This window comes from Ceratotherium simum, chromosome 2 (genome assembly GCF_057802395.1).
Source record: "Ceratotherium simum simum isolate JZ-2026a chromosome 2, ASM5780239v1, whole genome shotgun sequence".
NCBI classification, from domain to species: Eukaryota; Metazoa; Chordata; class Mammalia; order Perissodactyla; family Rhinocerotidae; genus Ceratotherium; species Ceratotherium simum.
The window spans coordinates 34778676-34797134 of NC_141901.1; the positions used below are offsets into that span (position 1 = coordinate 34778676).

Here is an 18459-nt window from a genome sequence, read left to right on the forward strand (position 1 = left end):
CCTGGCCAAGTAACGAGAAGGGGCTGATGCTGAGAGAGGGCCCTGCTAGGGAGGCCAGGGATCTGTAGGCCTGATTCCTTGGTCAGTCCCTTGGCTTCTCCTATATAGGGGTGAGGTCCATGGGGTCACTTAAGCTCCTTCTCAGGGGTTTTTGAACTAGCTCCCTGCCTCAGGGATTGACGTGTCTGAGCAAACCGTGATACTACCTAAGCTGTGCGTCCTCCAGTAAGCCCCTTCCGCTCTCTGAGCCTCTGTCTTCTCATCTGAAGGATGAGGTGTATGGGCCAGCACTGTTTTCAGTTCTGGCCTTCTCTGATTCTGTGGTTCCAAAGATGAGCCCCTCCGGGAGATTGGGGAACTTGGCAAGGCCTTGGGGAGGCAGCAAGGCTGTCTGGGGTGTGGGATGCTTGGGTTCCTTTCCACCCACAAGGGCCTTGCCCCTGTTCCTCCTGGCCTGGTGCCTCCCTCTTTGAGCCACCATGGGCCTTCTCTTACCCTGCCCCCCCCACCCCTCCCACCTTGCCTCTCCCTTAACAGCCCCTTCCACACACTGCCAGGTAAAGCCTGGAGCTGACGACGAGATCCCACCCCACCAGGTCCTTCCCTCCTTCCCTCCCTCCCTGGCGCCCATTAGCCAGCCCAGGCCGTGGGGGCGGTGGCTGCTGAGTCTCCGTGCCAGGCCCAGCCCCCGGAGACGCACCTGTTCTGACCTGCTGAGCAGGTTCCCAGGTTTCTGCCGTCGTTGTTGGTCACGGCGTGGGAAGCAGCTCTGGGGGAGCTCGGAGCTCCCAATCACAGCGTCTTGGGGGTAGCTACAGCTGAGTGGGCAGAACGGGGCCGGGTCCCCTAGTGGAGACCCCAGCGGGACAGGCAGGTGCGTCGGTGCCTGAGGACTCTGACTTCCTGCCTTCTGGGTCGGTGCCCTATCCAGCTCTAGAGCCGGCTCCCAGGGAGAACTTGGTGGAACTTCAGAAACACTGGGCAGCTCTGCCTTTCGACCAATGCCCCTGTCCCTGGGAGCCGAAATGTGGGGGCCTGAGGCCTGGCTGCTGCTGCTGCTCCTGGCATCATTTACAGGTAGGACTGGCCTGAACCATCAGGACCCTTACTTCTGAGCCCAAGCGGGCACAGACACAAACACATACACACACACACATGCACATATACATATTCTCTTTCCTTTGAGTCTGGACTGAGGAACCAATCTCTCTCTCCCCCTCCCAGCTGCCAGCATTGCCCCCAGAAGAGCCAGTGTAGCTCTTCCCTTCGTGTCCCCTTCCAGCCCCAGGCCAGGTCACTATGTCTGGGGCCCCTGACTACATCTGCCAGAGCCTTGCCTAGGCTGGAGCTGCCTCTGGGGGAAGAGATATGGTGACCCAGTGCAGGTGGGCAGGGAAGTGGAACTGGTGGGGACCCTTTCACCCCAGGGTTTCCCGGAGGATCCTTCACTTACCCCCGGGCTCCAGAACTGCTGACTGCAGCTGGGGCTGACTCAGAGCTGAGCTGGTTTCAGCAGTCATCAGGGTGTAGGAAGCCTGGTGCCCAGAGAGTGGACACAGTATTTCTGTCTCCTTCTCCTCCCTCCGTGATGTCTTGGAGTACCAGGACTGGAGTACCTGTTGGGGGCTGTCGGGGAGCTGGAAGCCCCACTCACTCTGGCCTCTCTCTTTGCTGGGTGCACTATTAGGTGTGAGTGGGAAGAAAGGTGGTTACTTAGATGAGTGGGTCTAGGGTAGGGTACCTTCTAGATAGGGTGTGGTCCCCTTTTGTTTATCACCTGTTCCCCCATTTTCTCAACTAGATGCCTTATATTATTCCTGTCTAATGTATATGTAGCAGATATAAATGATAGGAATTTATCATCTTCAGAGTGGGGGAGAGAATGTGTGTGTGTGTGTGTGTTTGTGTGTGTAAGCATGTTTGTACACAATGAGACCACAGTGAGATCCCATAGGCTGTTTCCAGGGTAATGAGTAACTGGAAAATCTTTCTCCATGGAAAGACAGGGCCCTATCTGGACAGGACAGTTTGATTCCCAGTCCCAGGAGCAGGAGCAAGGCAGCCTCTGTTGTCCAGCAGGGCCCAGCAGTGATTTTCCCCCCACTACATCCCCAGCTGAAGCTATCAGGAGGAGAGCAGGCCTAGGTGTATGTTCAGGTGGGGGCTGCTTTCTCTCTGATCTTATAATGGAAGGGTCGTTGGCCCAGCCTCCAATCACAGGACAGTAAGCTCTAACCCCTGCCATTCCCCGGTCCTTCCCAACCCCATCTTAATTCCCATCTTCCAGACAACCCTTCTCACTTGCTGAGGCCAAGAGGGTGGGGCCTGGTTGCCGGGCCAGGGAAATCTGCAGTCACTTTCCTGTAGGATCTACCCACACCTAAAGAATGGAGCCATGATGTCTCACGACTTGGAAGGATCAAAGAGATCACCGCTCCAACTCCCTCATTTTACAGATGGGAAAACCGAGAGACATAGATAGGCAAGTGAGATCTCAAGATTACTCAGTGTTAGACACACCGGGGTTCGTGTCTTGGTCTTCTGAATCCTAGTTCATTAAAGGATAGTACATCTGAGTGCACGTTGGGTACAGCTAGGGCACTAGATGCTGGAGATGCAGTGATGAACAAGACATGGTCCCTGCCTTCTTCTTCCACAAAACAAAGCTGTTCTTTCTAAGAGAAGCCCAGGGAAGGAGACAAGAGACCCCTTCCAGTTAGGGCTTCACCCCGACATTGCCCAATGCCTGATGGACAGGTGCTATGGCGAGGGAGGCAACCTGGCTCCAAGATTGCCCCAGGAAGCTGGTGCCCAGTGAGCCACCGCTCTGCTGCGGCTGCTGCTATAACCTGCACAGCGCTAGGGGCTCTGAGGGCTGGAACTCAGCCCCAGGCTCCCAGCCTGAGGATCAGATGGGCCTGCCTCCACTGCTACCCCCATTCTGGTTCCTCTGTGTGTAGGCATCTCCTCAGTGGCCCCCAGGAAGCTGGAGTGTTTCTTGTCTCTGAAAAAGCCTTGGACTGGAAAGTCAGGAGTCTTGGGTTCTGGCCCCATTTCTGCTATTAATTTGCTAGGTGACCTTGGGCAACTAAGGAACTAGACTTCAGTAGACCAAGAGGTAGGACCAGATGATGTCTACAAGCCTTCCTGCTCTGAAATTCTGTGGCTGTGTGGTTGTCCAGCCCCTGACTAAAGGGGGGCTGCCAGGTGCTGGAAGAGGCGGTCAGTCCAAGGGGGGTGATAGAAGGAGGGGAAAGGTCTTGGCCGCATCTCTCAGTGGGGACCAAGGGTAACTTTTCCCTGGATACTGCCTTCTGCCGCTGCCCTGCTGCAAATTAGTGCCCCCCCAACTCCTGGGCCATTAGAGCTCTGAGCCGCAGGGCCCTGCCCCACCCCTGACAGGGAGAGGAGCCCAGGCTTGGGAGGTGCCTTGACACCACAGCTCTTTGTCTCTCTTTAATGGGATGAGTTTCCGGGTGAGGTCCCCTCCCTTTTCCCTCCCCCGTCTGCTGCCCTGGGGCTGATGGGCCCAAATCTACAGACACCCCTCCAATAGCATCCTGGTTCCTAGCTCTTTGTCTGGGCCCAGCTGGGCCCTGTAGGACCACAGGGTGAGGGGTTCTCTGAATTCTGAGGTCTGTCCTCTGAGGGTTAGGATCAACTTTCCTCTGAGGTTAGTTTCCTAGAAAGGGAGGGGCCCCATCCCTGCTTTTCTCCTCCTATTTACAGAGGGGGGCAGTCCCTTTCCTCTAGGACCTACCAAAACCAGGAAAGCCAGAAAGGGAGGCTAGTTCCCCGCCCAAGGTGGGGAGAGGTAGGAGAATCCCATGGAAGCCCTGTGGCCACAGTGACCTTGGTCCCACCCTAGTGTTTCAGTGGGCTAGGCTAAGGGGACCCCAGCCACAGTGATGGCAGTGAGGAATCACAGTAGGGTCTACGGCCCCAGCGTCAAGACTACAGCCTCAGGATCCTGGGGTCTTCCAGGCAAAGTGAAGGGGGGCCAGCCACTGTGGGGAGCAAGCCTGGTGAGGAGAGAAGGCCTAGGCTTTCTGGCCTCCAAAACTTGCCCCTGTGCTGACCGAAGTCTAGGCAGAGAGAAGGGATGGGAGTGGGGTGGGGAGCTGAGTCAGGAGGGAAGGGACTAGAGAAGCCTAGGGGCTGGATCTGGGAACAGAATCTAAAATGCAAAAGTCAAGTTCAGAACTGGGGGCCAGCCACCAAGCCTCCCAGAGGAGGGCTGTGGAGGTGGTTGGGATCACTCTTCCACTGGGACAGAGAGCCTCTGGCCTCAGGAGCTTTTCCCATAGTTTTCTGGCCAGCATCCCCCCTCATCCCTCATTCCTTGCCTTTAAAACTGGTGTGGCCTGAGAGCTGAGTCGAGGCTGTGATTTGGGGTGGGGCAGAGCTGGCCGCACTTGACGGGGGTTAGCTGGTAGGATTTGGGGTGGGGGTGGGGGCTAGGATCTCAGGAGTTTGGGAGAAGCTGAATTCTGGGTCTCCCACCCACAGTGTGGCTGTTGTGGTGACTCAGCCGGGCTCAGACTCTGGCTCCGGGGGGTTTAGGGGACTTATCTGTGCTGGGAGCTGTGTCTGGGCCAGAGCTGGGGCTGCCTCAAGGCCTGTCCTCCCCCATTGTTCTCATCTCCCTTTGTGACTGGTGTGCCCACCCCCCCAGACACTAATCTGTGGGTGGGCGCTTTGCCCGGGTTGGGAAGCTCTCACTAAGCTGGGGGGCTTAGGACAATGGGGGGTAAATGAGGGAGGTGGATGAAGGCGGAGGGAGAATCTCCTGGTTTTCAAAGTGCCTTGGCACTCCAAGGCCAAGGTTATGGGGGGAAGGGTGGAAGGAAAAGGGCTTGCTGGGGTATTTATGTCACTTGTCCTGAATGCAGGGGTTTCAGGGCTCCCCTCCCAGGTCCTTTCTTATCCCAAACTCATCCGCATATTCCAGCTGTCTGGAGGAGGCTGCTGCTGTGGGGTGAGGGGAGGCAAGAGTTAACAAAGGAGAATGAGACCCTAGACAGGACCCCTCCCCTTAGCCCCAGGCAGGATCCCCCCCTTCCCACCAAACCCACACTAGACAACCCTTACCCCAGGCCTGGAGCTAGAGCTGGTTTTTCTGGTGATGGCAGCAGCCAGGCCTGACAGAGATTCCCAGGGAAAGGCCTCCTTGGGGGGCCAGAGGTGCTGGGGGCCCAGGGGGGTGGCTGAGGGAGTGAGTGGGGTGGGAGTCCTTCTGGTAGGAACCTGAGGAGCAAGGGTAGAGAGTTCTTGTTTTGTTCTGTTGGGGAGGCCTTGATGGCAATTTCCCATCACCTGGAGGAACAGTGACCTCATCTTTGGGTACCTCCACCTGAGATGAATCTGCCCTCCAGTCTCAGGGTGAGGCGGGGAGGGCTGCCTGGGCGACACTCCAGACGCAGAAGCAAAGGCACAGAGCCACACACCGCTGACCAAGGGCAGCTGAGACAGACAGACACGCGGAAGCCAAGAGAAACCGACATCAAAATATTTACTATGTGTGCAGAGTTCCACAGGAAAGGAATGCATGCCACACGTACAGATGTGTGAGAGGCACATGGAATGGGGTGTGCACACACGTTTACACACACACTACTCCATAGCTCTTCTCTCTGGATGCAGACAAGTACATACGCTCTCCTGAAGAAAAGGCATAAACACATACATGTGCAAAACACCAAGTTCATGCAAGGAGACAGCCTCACATGCACGTGAACCAGCACTGAGCCAGGCCCTCGCCCAAAGATACACATTCAGACACAAAAGACTCACACCTACTCCTTTCCTCCTCCTCACAGACCCACCTCTGGGACCCCTACGTGTACCCCTATATGTACTAGCAGGGGATGCTGACGGAGAAAGGCCCCTCATAAAGAAAAGCCTCCTTCCCCAGACATGCTGTTATCTGCAGCTGCCAGCCTCAGTTTCCCCTCCTGATCAGAGGCCAGGCCTCACATATAGAGGAAAGTTGGGACCCAGGCACAGGGTGGGGGGCAGGCAGCCAGCCCAAGCCAGGAATGGAGGGCCTGTCTGGGAGTGGGCGGGGTACACAGAGGGCAGGGCCCCAAAGAGGCCCGTGGGGGCCTGGCCGGGGGTGGGGGAGGCCGAGGGCAGGGATCCCGTCTGGCCAGTTGGGCCTGTTCTCTTCCTTGCGCAAGGTGGTGGCTGGTGGCGGCTGTGGCTAGGCCTTCTGCTGTGCAGCAGGGGCTGAATCACCAAGGCTCCTGACCAGCGTCCTGGTGCTCCAGGGAGGAGGGCGGGGAGCAGCAGAGTCCACCAGCCTCAGCAAACAATTTGCAGCAGAAGGGTCCGTGGGCTTGGCCTGGCCTGGCCACTACATGCCCGCAGGGTGACCTCACTAGGCAGGCGGTGTGTCTCCTTTGCTCTGGTGACATCATCATGCTGACACCAGGCGGGCACTGGGTGGGGGAGAGAAGCAGGAGGCAGTCCTGGCCTGCCCTGGTGGAGTCTGGGCTTCTGGGTCCCTGTAGTCCAAGATAGGGATTCTAGGGCCCAAGTTCTCCTTTTCTTTTCCTTGTCTTGCAGCCTGTATGTGTGTGTGTGTATGTGTGAACTGGAGGAGGGTGTTGCCCCAAGCTGAGTTGCTCCCACTATTAAATAATGGATTTAGGACAATGGCGACTGTGGGGGAGCTCCAGAAGGGACTTTCCTGTTTCACTGGGTTCCTCGTCCTGCAAAGCTTGGGCTTGTCACTTGGTTGTGGGGATCTGGGACTTACTTACAGGTAGGCCATGGAGGATTGGGACTCAGTCCTGTGCTGGGTACCCTATGCCTATCATGCCCTAAGAGGGTATATTTTGGGGAAAATGTGGGTGATTAGTGGTGGGGAGGGGGCAGATGGTTGGCAAGTGTAGGGATGGGGATGGAAAATATGCCATCTGACACTGTCCCAGAAATAGCCTTTAGAAGGGTTTGAGTGTCCCAATGGAGCAGGGCTTAGGATCTCTGTGGCCTGCACAGACACCAGTGTTGGAAGCAGAAAATGTACCAGGAAACCCCTATCTCAGGCCCACCTCTAGCCCTTCCTTGGCAGCCCTGCTTCCTCCAGGGCCGGAAGGAGGTGCCTGGGAGGGGTGCGGTGGCTAGCTGGACTCCCAGGCTGGGCTGGGTGGGACCAACACCAGCTTAGGCAGGTCAGGGCCCTGGTATCTGGCCCTGCAAGTCTGTCCCGTCCTGATTGGGCCCTCCCAGCTCCCAACAGCATCCTCCCTCCCTCTGCCCCTGCTAGCAGGGCCACAGGACCCCCTTCCTCGGCCTCATGCCCTGCCTCACTGGAACCCTCTGGTCCACTCTAGTGGGGCTTCACTTTCTCCCTCCATGCCTGCCCCTCTCCATCACCTTCTTTCTCCCTATGTCCAGTCCAGAGGTGCTCCCTTTGGCAGCCAACCCAGATAGCCCACCTATCCTGCCTCCACCCCAAGGTTGTCATGCCAACCCATCCCTACCCAGCCCAACCAGAGACTGCTCATTCTTCCTCGTTCCACCCCTTCCTTCTTCTGCCCATGTCTCATTCATTCATTCACCCACTCATTCATTCATTCAGTCAGTCAATAAACATTAATTGAGCACCAATTATGTGCCAGGGTTGCAGACCACATGCCACTGAGCACTAAATCAGAAACCATGTTTCCATATGTGATGTGAGACCCAGTTTCTACTCTTGAGGAGCTCAGCCTGCTGGGAGAGGCAGACAAGAAAATAGCAAATACAACCTATGGGAGCAAGTGCTCTGATGGGGTAAAAGCAGGGTGCTAGGAGAGAAGAGAGGAAGGGCACCTAACCCTGCCTGAGGTGTGGCGGGGAGGAGGGAGGACTCCAGGAGGAAGTGATGTCTAAGCGGAATCGTCAAGGATGAGTAGGAGTTATCCAGACAGCGATGAGTAGGAGCTCCAGACACGGGGCTGAGGGCGTTCCAGGCAAGGGCACAGCGTGAGCAAGGTGAGGGACACAGTAGGTGTGTGAAGTGCTGACTAGAGGCAGGGGCTGTGAACTTTTGGGAGTTGCTAGATATACGTTCCAAGGCAAGGAGCTCGTGTATCCCAGAGAGCCTTCATCCTGCCCCCAGCCCTATATTTCACATGGTTTGTTCCACAACTCCAAATTTATTTCTTCCCAGCCCTGAGTTTCCCCAGGCCCTGCCTCCCTCATGAGTTATTCATTCTAGGAACCTAGGAGCTGTCTTTGAGTCTTTCCTTCTCTTATCTCTCTTTCTGGTCAGTGGCCAAATCCTGACAAGTTTCTCCCAGGGACTGTCCTCTCCTTCCTGCCTCGGCAGCACCATGCAGGGCGGCAGCTGCAGGTTCCTAGTGAGTCTCTTGTCTTCAGTCTTCCTACTTTCTAGTCGGAGGGTGCATCACCACTGGCCTCACAGTTTGGTGACTCCCCATTTCCTCTTGACCAGCTCTGATTTCCTTTGCCTGGTGTGGTAGGCCCCGGGTGATTTGGTCCCAACCCTGTTCCACTCCTGCTCAACACACACCCCCTGGCTTAGCTGCGCCCTGTGAACCAGCCAGCCTCTCCGCCCCCTTGGGGTTGGCCCACATTGGTCCCTCACCTGGACTCCCTTTTCGGGTCTCTCCTCCTCCTGATCCTACCCAACTCATGCATGAGGCCCTCCTACATAACTCGGGTCCACAGTGACTGTCCCATCCCACAACTGGCCTGCAACACACCACTGAGCACTAAATAAGAAACCATCACACATGTTTCCGTATCTGTTGCCATATGTATCTCTTCCTCCTGAACAGATCCCGAGTTCCATGAGGGCAGGAAATGGATCCTTCTTTGCAGATAAGGTTACATAATAGATACCCCTGAGTGCTTCATACCGTTCCTCGTCAATGCACAAAACACCTGCCCTTTGTCGCTCGTCCCCGTCTCTGGTCCTCTGATTCTGGCTCACCTCTCTGACCCTGTCGCTGTGTGTCTGTCCTGACCTCATCTCTCTGGGCCTCTGACCTGGGGCCTTTCTCTCTTCAGTGACTTGCTCATTCCTGCCTCTAGCCTTGGTTCATGCCATTCCTCCCACATAGAATACCTTCTTCTCTCTGGGAATCCAGGTCTCTCATCTTCAAGCCATGAAAAGAATGTTTTGAGGGGCCTACTGAGATGGACCCTTCCCACACTACGTGCCCCACCCCAGACACCAGCTGTTCTCAACCCTTGCCTTGGCTCCTGGCCACACTTCCTGAAAGCATTCACTTTTACCCTCTGGGTAGGTTGAGCCTTCTGTGAAAGTTTGTCTGTGGCTTCCCCTGTTTTTGTGCACATAAAACCCATTTCCCTGAGAGGACTGTGAGCTCCCTGAGGGCAGAGGCTGGGACTCTCCTCCTATGATAGCCGCCCACCTTGCAATTGCTCAGGATACGATGCTGCACTGGGAGAGGGTGTGACTCTTCCATGCATCTTCTGTGTGGCCTTCGGAAAGTCACTTCCTCTCTTTGGGTCTCAGTTTCCTCATCTGTTAAATGGCGATAATAACGCCTACCTCTTGGGAACGTTTTGTGGATCTAATGAGGTAAGGTGCTGAACGCGCTTTGCAAGCATAAAATCCTTCAGAAGTTCCGGCTGCCTTTGCTATCATTATCATTATGAATAAATGTTCCCCTTGCTCTGGCAGCGCCCCTAATCCTGGCTGCTCCTGTCTGCCCCCTGCAGGCCGGTGCCTGGCGGGCGAGCTGGAGACCTCGGACCTGGTGACCGTGGTGCTAGGCCAGGACGCAAAGCTGCCCTGCTTCTACCGAGGGGACCCCGACGAGCAGGTGGGGCAGGTGGCATGGGCTCGGGTGGATGCGGGCGAGGGCGCCCGGGAGCTGGCACTACTGAACTCCAAATACGGGTTGCACGTTGGCTCGGCCTACGAGGGCCGCGTGGAACAGCCGCCACCCCCACGGGACCCCTTGGATGGCGCAGTGCTCCTGCGCAACGCTGTGCAGGCCGACGAGGGCGAGTACGAGTGCCGCGTCAGCACCTTCCCTGCCGGCAGCTTCCAGGCGCGGCTCCGCCTCCGCGTGCTGGGTAAGTGGGCCAGCTGTGGACGGTGAGGGGACGGGGTGCTGTGTGTGTGCAGGGGCACCAGGACCTCAGGCCCTGGGTGTCGGAGGGCGGAAGCCGGAGGCGGGGGCGTGCAGAGATGGATGGGGCAGAGGCAGAAGAGGAATAAGAGGTGAGATCCTGTAGGGATGAGCAAGCCTCATCCAGCCCATCCTCCCACCCTAGCCAGAAATTATCTCCAGTTGACCCCAACAGCTGATACAGCTTGGTCAGCCTTGAGGAAAAATCCATTTATTTGGAAGTTCTTCTTCCGTTGACCTGAAATCTCCCTCTCGGTTACTTTTGCCCTCTGCAGCAATATGGCACAGGCTTATCGTCTCTTGGCTGTGACCTGTCCTCTCTGTTTCCTGAACCAGCCAGCCTCTCCACCACCACCCCAGCGTGTGCCCACTTTGGTCTTCACCTGGCATGCCTTTCTGGATCTTTCCCTCTCCTGATCCCACCCAACTCATGCATAAGGCCCTCCTACATGACTCCAGTCTACAGTAACTGTCCCACAACAGTCTTTCAAAGAGCTGGGGACCTTGTCAGGCCCCACTGAAATCTCTTCTCCTAGCTGAACTTGGTTTCTGCAACAGTTTTACTGAAGACACTCATTTAAAGCCCCCCTCGCCATGCTGGCCTCCACGGTCTTAAAGTGTGGGGCCTAGATGTGGACACGCAGGCCCAGGTATGACCAGTGTAGCCATGCCTGACCAGTGGGGCTAATACCTTCCTTGATCTGGACCTTCAGTAAATGTGGTTGGAGACCTCAATCACATTTTAAAACACCACTTTGTACTGTGGGCACCCATGGTCTTTCCATTCTCTCTTTTCCATTCTGTGCTTGGGTTGTTAATGTTATAAAGATAAAAATAAAGGCCTTTATATTTTCCCTTTATCCACATGGCAGTTAGTAACACCAGCCTCGGAGTAGAAAAACCTGAGTGTGAATCTGGGCTTCATCACCTAATGGCTAATGATCTAAGACAAATCATTTAACCTCCCTGAGCTTCAGTTTCTTTAGCTGTAAAATAGGGATAATAGTAAATACCTCACTGGTTTGTTGACAGGATTAAATGAGATAACGTTTGTAAAGTGTTTAGCATAGTACTTGGCACATAGTAAGTGCTTAAGAAATGGTGGCTATTGTTATTATATAGATATCTGGTTAGTTTTTTAATTACTTCATTGTTTTTATTAAAAAATGACCCATGCTCATCGTAAAGAAATCAAACAATGGAGAAAGGTATAAAATCACCTGAAATTCTACCACTCATTTGGTGTCTTTGTTGGTGAAATAAGAGAAGAAAAAGGGGCCTGAAATTTTGCATCTGTGCAAGACTGAACTGAGACAGGGTGGGGCCTCCTGACAGGGGTTGTGCAGATTGTGACCTCCGCCTCCCCCCATCTGCAGTGCCTCCCCTGCCCTCACTGAATCCTGGTCCAGCACTAGAAGAGGGCCAGGGCCTGACACTGGCAGCCTCCTGTACAGCAGAAGGCAGCCCGGCCCCCAACGTGACCTGGGACACAGAGGTCAAAGGCACGACGTCCAGCCGCTCCTTTACACACTCCCGCTCAGCTGCTGTCACTTCAGAGTTCCACCTGGTGCCGAGCCGCAGCATGAACGGGCAACCACTTACCTGCGTGGTGTCCCACCCTGGCCTGCTCCAGGACCAAAGGATCACCCACATCCTCCAAGTGGCCTGTGAGTACTTGGATCTTGGGTAGGGAGCCCCCATGGGCTCTGAGAGGATTGGTGAGATACCGAGAGACCGTGAGCTACACTGGCTGGCCAGCCCAGGTCCTGGAGGCCACTTTGTGTGGCTGAGAGAGCACTAGTCCAAAGATGGAAGACCTGGAGCCTATCCAAGATGACCTTGGAAAATCACTTAGACCTCTCTGACCTTCAGTGTCCTCCTCTTTACAATGGAGATTGTCCTACTTCACAGGGTTGTTGGGAGAATTAAATATAAACATGGAATTGAAAGCAGTTAGTAAAATATACGGTTTAGGATTTGGAGACAGATAGACTTGGGACAAGCCCTACTTCTGCTATTTACCAGCTGTTAGTCAATATCATTAGGCTTCATTGTCTTCAGAATGAATATAATTATACCAGCTTTCCAGGATTCTGATGGGAATTAGAAACCACTAATGCAAAGCATAAGGCACAGTGTTTAGTGCATAGAAGGTGCTCAGTAAACAGTAGATACTGTTTTCCCAGCATTAGACTTGGAGCCTCTGGGGGGATAGGACTGTCTTCTGTTCATACTAACCCAGCATTTGGCACAAAGTGGGTCCTCAACAAATGTTTGTTAAAGAAGTGAATCAAGTAGTAGGATTATTAAGCCTTCGAAGAATCTGGGAGCATTTACTGAGCACCTGTTCTGTGAGTAGCTCTATGCTAGGACCACAGGGGATTCAGAAAAAGTGTGACACGTCGCTACACTGAGAGACTTGTAGGCTCATTGCACAGGTAAACCAATAAGGACTCTCTGAGTTTAGAGAGGGGAGTGAGCTGTCAGCAAGGTGGGGCTGGGCTAGGCTTGGCAGCAGATGAGTAGGATGGAGAAGGGCAGAGGGAGGCTATTTCAGGCAGGATGGGGCATGGCTGGGGGCCCTTCGAGGAACAACATGATCAAAGGCATCATTTTCATTCTTTCTCCTCCTACCTTCCATTCCAGTCCTGGCTGAGGCCTCTGTGAGGGGCTTTGAGGACCAAAAGCTGTGGCAGGTTGGCAGGGAAGGAGCTATGCTCAAGTGCCTGAGTGAAGGGCAGCCTCCGCCGTCATACAACTGGACACGGTAAGGGCCTGGGCCTGGGGGAGGGCCTAGCTTGGGGCCAACGTCCTTCCCTCTAGGGCCAGCATGTACTCATTATGGGTTGGGACAGTGTATTCTGAACCCCGCATAAATTGGGGCACCTGTTCAGACCAATACAAGAATATGCACGGTCACCACATATTCTTCTTGGTTTACACCACAGAGTCTACAACACATGGTCATTGGTAGGGAATAAGCTAATAAGTCCATGGCTTTTTTTCCCTAACTTTTAAATTATGAAATAGAATATAGTATTTAAATATTAATATTTTATATATTTATGTAAGTGCCTAAAGTGGACAAGACAAAAGGATACAGCTGACTATAACTGTTGTTAAACCAACACTCCTATAACCACTGCAGCGTTGCCAGCACCTCGGAAGCACCCACCCGCCTCCACCAGTTCCCTCAAGGAGTCCTTGGCTTTTTTCCAGGGTCTGAGATGTCCAGAGAATCAGGGAGGGATCAGGCGCACATGCGTGTGAGCCCATGACAGGCATGTTCTCACATGTGAGCAGATGAGCTTTGCATGTGGCCCTGTGCCTGGGGCTCTGTGCGTGTGCCCTGCCATAACATCAGGGGTGTCAGGGCATGCAGTCACATTTTCCAAAGACATCTGAGCCCAGATAGGAATGGAGCGTCCTGTTGTGTGGACTTTATGCCGTGTGTACCTGGTACCCAGTGCCGGATGACGTGATGCCTGTGGGAGCATGTGGGATGGCACGCGTGTGGGTCTTCCCCGGGTGTGTGTGTGGGGTGTCCGGGTCAAGCTGGGTGGTAGGGAGAAGGGGCCACTGCCTAGACCTGCCTAGGGGAGGGAGGGGCACCGTGGGAACAGCCTGTGGCTCTGGGTGACGTCATGGGGAGGGAGATGGAAAGCTGCCTAGGCACGTCGGGTGGTGGCAGCCTCAGCCCTCCCCAGCCGGCACCCATCAGCTTCCCTGTCCTCCAGGCTGGACGGGCCTCTGCCCAGTGGGGTACGAGTGGAAGGGGACACTCTGGGCTTTCCTCCGCTGACCCCTGAGCACAGTGGCGTCTATGTCTGCCACGTCAGCAATGAGCTCTCCTCGAGGGATTCTCAGGTCACTGTGAATGTTCTTGGTAAGCACCGGGGCAGGGACAGGGACGTGGGCCAAGGGCCTGGTGGGGGCAGCAGGAAGCAAGACAGAGACAGTGAATTGGGAGAGTGTTTATTAGAGGGGAGGACTGCATGTATTTTGCAGAGGGTCCTGCTGAGGGGGTGGTTTTAGATGTGTTCTGTGAGGACACTGGGCGGGGGGGCTGTGGGGTCTAGCGGGGGTCAGGGATCTGGGCATCCACCTCAGACAGTGACCTGTCTCAGCAGACCCTCAGGATGCCCCAGGGAAGCAGGTGGACCTGGTGTCGGCCTCCGTGGTGGTGGTGGGGGTGATCGCTGCGCTCCTGTTTTGCCTTCTGGTGGTGGTGGTGGTGCTCATGTCCCGATACCATCGACGCAAGGCCCAGCAGATGACCCAGAAATAGTGAGTACTGGCTGCTCTGGGCAGGTAGAGGTAAGCTGGGAACACAGAGGAGGCACGCAGGAGGTGGGCCAGGACCCAGGAGCGAGAGGAGACTGGGTGGCCGGACATCTGGGGAGCTTATGGACCAGAGGTGGGCAGAGTCTTTCGGGAGGTGAGAAGGAGTTTGGGGCTTGGACCGCTGCTGAAGGAGGGGAACCATACTGCCTGAGTGAAGGTCAGATCCATATGCCTGGGTGTCACCAAGTTCACACACTCGGCACACACACATGCTCTATAGCCACACCGCCACCTGCAGCCACTCACTCACACTGCAGGGATGGCACAGCACCCACACCTTCCAGCCCCATCTCACAGAGGCTGGGCCAGGCTAGGTTCACCTTGGGAGGCCACCACTACCCTCAGCTCCTGACAAGGGGGTGTCTTTCCCAGTGAGGAGGAGCTGACCCTGACCAGGGAGAACTCCATCCGGAGGCTGCATTCTCACCATGCGGACTCCAGGAACCAGGTGTGTGCCAAGGTTGGCTGCCTTCATGGGGCCAGGGCCCCCGTGCAGACCAGGAGCATGGCCCTGCACCAGGTCTGGCTGCTGACTCATAGCTAGGGCTGGGCTGGGGTCAGAGTTGGGGGGGTGTGGACACTTCGGGTCTGCTGGGGTCCTCGGAAAGGCTCCCCTCAGCACTGGCCTGGGGGCTGCTCTGGGAAGCCACTATCAGCACTGATTCCAGGGTGGGATTAGGGTGGGGGTGGGGGAATGAGGAGAGGATGGACCTCTTGGGCTGGGGGAAAGGTGATTAGGGAAGAGGCTGCTGGAGGACAGAGGTGAAGAGGCTGAGGGGAGGAGACTGAGCCTTGTTCTGACTCCTCCCCCATGTCCGGGCCCCGCAGCCGGAGGAGAGTGTAGGGCTGAGAGCCGAGGGCCACCCTGATAGTCTCAAGGACAACAGTAGCTGCTCTGTGATGGTGAGGCCCCCGGCCCCACCGGTGTCCCCACCACTCTCCTCAGGCCCCTCTCCTGGTCCCAGATGTGGTGCGTCAGCAGCCCCCTCACCAGTCCCTCTCGCCTCAGCCCTGGCTCACACGGCCCAGCCTCACACCTCTGCTATGCCTTTGTTCTCGTGTCTCCCCTTCCCCATGCCTAACAGTCCTTCCTCCCCGCCCCCATCTCTGAGCCCCTATGCCTCTGAGACAACCCTAACCCCTGCTGTGCCTGACCTCTGACCCCACCGTGCCCTAACCAGCCCCCCTCGTGTCTGGCTGCCCTGCCTTGGTTCCTGACTGGTCTCTGCCCTTGGTTTCCAGAGTGAAGAGCCAGAGGGCCGCAGTTACTCCACGCTGACCACGGTGAGGGAGATTGAAACTCAGACTGAACTGCTGTCTCCTGGCTCCGGGCGGGCAGAGGAGGAGGAAGATCGGGATGAAGGCATCAAACAGGCCATGAGCCATTTTGTTCAGGAGAATGGGACTCTGCGGGCCAAGCCCACGGGCAATGGCATCTACATCAATGGGCGGGGACACCTGGTCTGACCCAGGCCTGCCTCCCTCCCCTAAGCCTGGCTCCTTCTGCTGACAAGGGGAAATTTCAGCTCATCTTGGGGGCCTCCCTAAACACCCCGTTTCTTGAGGAAGATGCTCCCTACCCCACTGACTGCTCGACCTTTTCCTCCAACCCTTCTGTTCAACGACGGGAGGGCTCCACTGGTTGAGTCCCTCCCACCGTGTGTGCAGGTCACTGTGTGTGCATTTGTGCTTGCGTGAGTGTTCACTGACAGTGTGTGCGTGGAGGGGTGACTGTGCCCATGGTGTGCATCGTGTTGTCATGTAAGAGTCCAAGTGAACCATGGTGTGTGTGTCACAGGATTCCCGTGGCTGCGTGGGAAACGCCGTTGGGGTTTGGTTTGTGTGTTGTGTGGCTGTGTGACCTTTGCCTGTAAATGCAGGTGTTTTCCTCAGACCCCAGAGCAGTATTAATGATGCAGAGGTTGGAGGCGAGAGGTGGAGACTGGGGGCCAGGGCCAGGTGTGCGGGCCTAGCTGGAGCTGGAATCTGGCCTCCTGAGTGGGGGAGCCGGGCTCCCACCACTTGGGAGCTGTTGGGGCAAGCGTGAAGCAGCCAGCCTAGGGGTCGGCCAGAGGCTCCAACTGTTACAGAAGAAGCCCTCTGCCCTCTGGTGGCCTCTGGGCCTGCTGCATGTACATATTTTCTGTAAGTAAACCCTCCCAGGGGAGCTTCTTTAAGGAATACTACACCAAACTCTTTAATAAGAGAAAAGACTTTTTAACAAACTTTTGATTTATCTGGATGTTCGTTATTACTAGGATTGCTTGAAATGAGGCTAGACTATACAGGAATTCAGCAAAGCTAGACCTTGCTCGACCCCACCCCAGGGGGTTAATTCCTGTGGTTCTGAAAGGTGCTGCTGCTTCTTCTTCTTTTTTTTTTTTTGGTGAAGAATACTAGCCCTGAGCTAACATCTGTTGCCAATCCTCCTCTTTTTGCTGAGGAAGATTGGCCCCAGGCTAACATCCATGCCCATCTTCCTCTACTTTTTATATGTGGGGCGCCTGCCACAGCATGACTTGATGAGCCGTGCATGGGTCTGTGCCCAGGATCCGAACCCGCGAACCCCAGGCTGCCAAAACAGAGTGTGTGAACTTAACCACTATGCCACTGGGCCAGCCTCTGAAAGGTGCTCCTTCCAAGGCATATTAATCTAGGCAGCCTCTTAGGAGGGAGCCTGGGGCTGGTGGAGTCTGAATTAGCGGCCTGAGCCCTGCGGTTAGCGGCTACGGGAGGACAGGGTAGGGTCCTTGGCCCTCGTGGCTCTTCAGCTCTTCCCCTCCCCTCATCTCTTTTCTTACTTGTATCCACAGTTGTTTGTGGTCCCTTGGGGGGTTCCTGGGGCTTAGTGTCAGGGGCTCCTGGTTCAGTTGTGGGGTAGGGGAGAGAGGGTAGTGATTACACACCAAGCAGGTGAGCTGAAAGAGCTACTGGGGGCAAGAATGTCTCCTTTCCCCCAGGAGTCTTGGGATCACTAAGTTGGGCTCTTCTGGCATTTTCTCTGGGTGGGGACTGGGGTTAGGTAAGGTCCATTTTTGTCAGGCCACCCAAACACACTCAGCCTAAATACCTACATTTAGCACCCAAACCCTGTGTGGCCTGAAATCTGCTGGATTTCTGAACCAAAGGAGAGACGCCCATGCCCCATTCCCCAGCCAGCCCAGGACTCTGGATTTGGAACCCAAAGATCTGGGGTCCTAGTATGTACATCTGTGTAAATATGTGCATATTTGTACATAAAATGATATTCTGTTTTTAAATAAACAGATAAAACCTGTTCTGTCTGGTTTCTGTCTTGCCTCCTGAACCGTGTGAGCCCTGAACTCCTATGTTCTCTGTCTCAGCGCCATCCTCCCTGTGGTCCCAAGTAGAGGAGTCAGGATGCCTGTGGCCCGGAGGGAGAGGGGGAAGAAGTGGCCTCCACAAGCTTCAACTGTCTCTGAGCGTCTCCGGGTAGGACTGTGGAGCTAAGAGCCCCTTCCAGGATAGGCAGTGCCTTAGTTTGCCGTGTTGTAAATCCCGTACTGTGTTGGGGTCTCCCCCAACAGGCCTGGGAGGTGGACAGCAGGGCACAGTTTTTATAGACAAACTAAAACTCAAATGAGTTCCACAGAATGTTAGAGTTGGAAAAATTTAAAGATCATCTAACCACTCCCTTCATTTTCACATGTGTGGAAACTGAGGCTCAGCAAAGTAATGTGACTTGACTGAGATTTTGGCCCCATCAGGAGCAGAGCCTGGGCATCCTCCCTCCTGGTTGTGCTTTGCACAGCCCTGTGCTGCCATGCTCCCAGGCCAGCCTCCAGTCTCTACCTCAGACCCCCGAAATTCTGGTCTCTAAGGGTTTCAGTCACCTGCTCACGCCCCAGGCGCCACCACCCCACCCCAGGGCTCTGACATCACCTCCACTTGACCAATGAGCGAAGTCCCAGCCGTGAGTGAGGATGTGAATGTCAGCTACCTCCCCCACCCCAGGTCCTGTGGTTGCAAAGATGCTCTA

At 55.3% G+C, this 18459-nt stretch overlaps 1 protein-coding gene across 3 annotated transcripts; it reads left to right on the forward strand.

The window, feature by feature from the left end:
- Positions 1 to 743: 743 nt before the first annotated feature.
- On the forward strand, positions 744 to 17737 carry NECTIN4 (nectin cell adhesion molecule 4). Of its 3 annotated transcripts, none has more exons than XM_087440565.1 (9): positions 744 to 1077; positions 9700 to 10059; positions 11492 to 11782; positions 12762 to 12882; positions 13853 to 14001; positions 14246 to 14402; positions 14832 to 14907; positions 15288 to 15362; positions 15702 to 17737. In XM_087440565.1, exons 1-9 carry the CDS (start codon positions 1002 to 1004, stop codon positions 15924 to 15926), a joined length of 1530 nt encoding a protein of 509 aa, XP_087296691.1. In that variant the 5' UTR covers positions 744 to 1001; the 3' UTR covers positions 15927 to 17737. The 3 variants fall into 3 exon arrangements, with proteins under 3 accessions (XP_087296691.1, XP_014635175.1, XP_087296702.1); XM_087440576.1 differs by lacking the exon at positions 744 to 1077 and adding an exon at positions 9012 to 9256; XM_014779689.2 differs by lacking the exon at positions 15288 to 15362.
- The last annotated feature ends 722 nt before the right edge of the window (positions 17738 to 18459 follow it).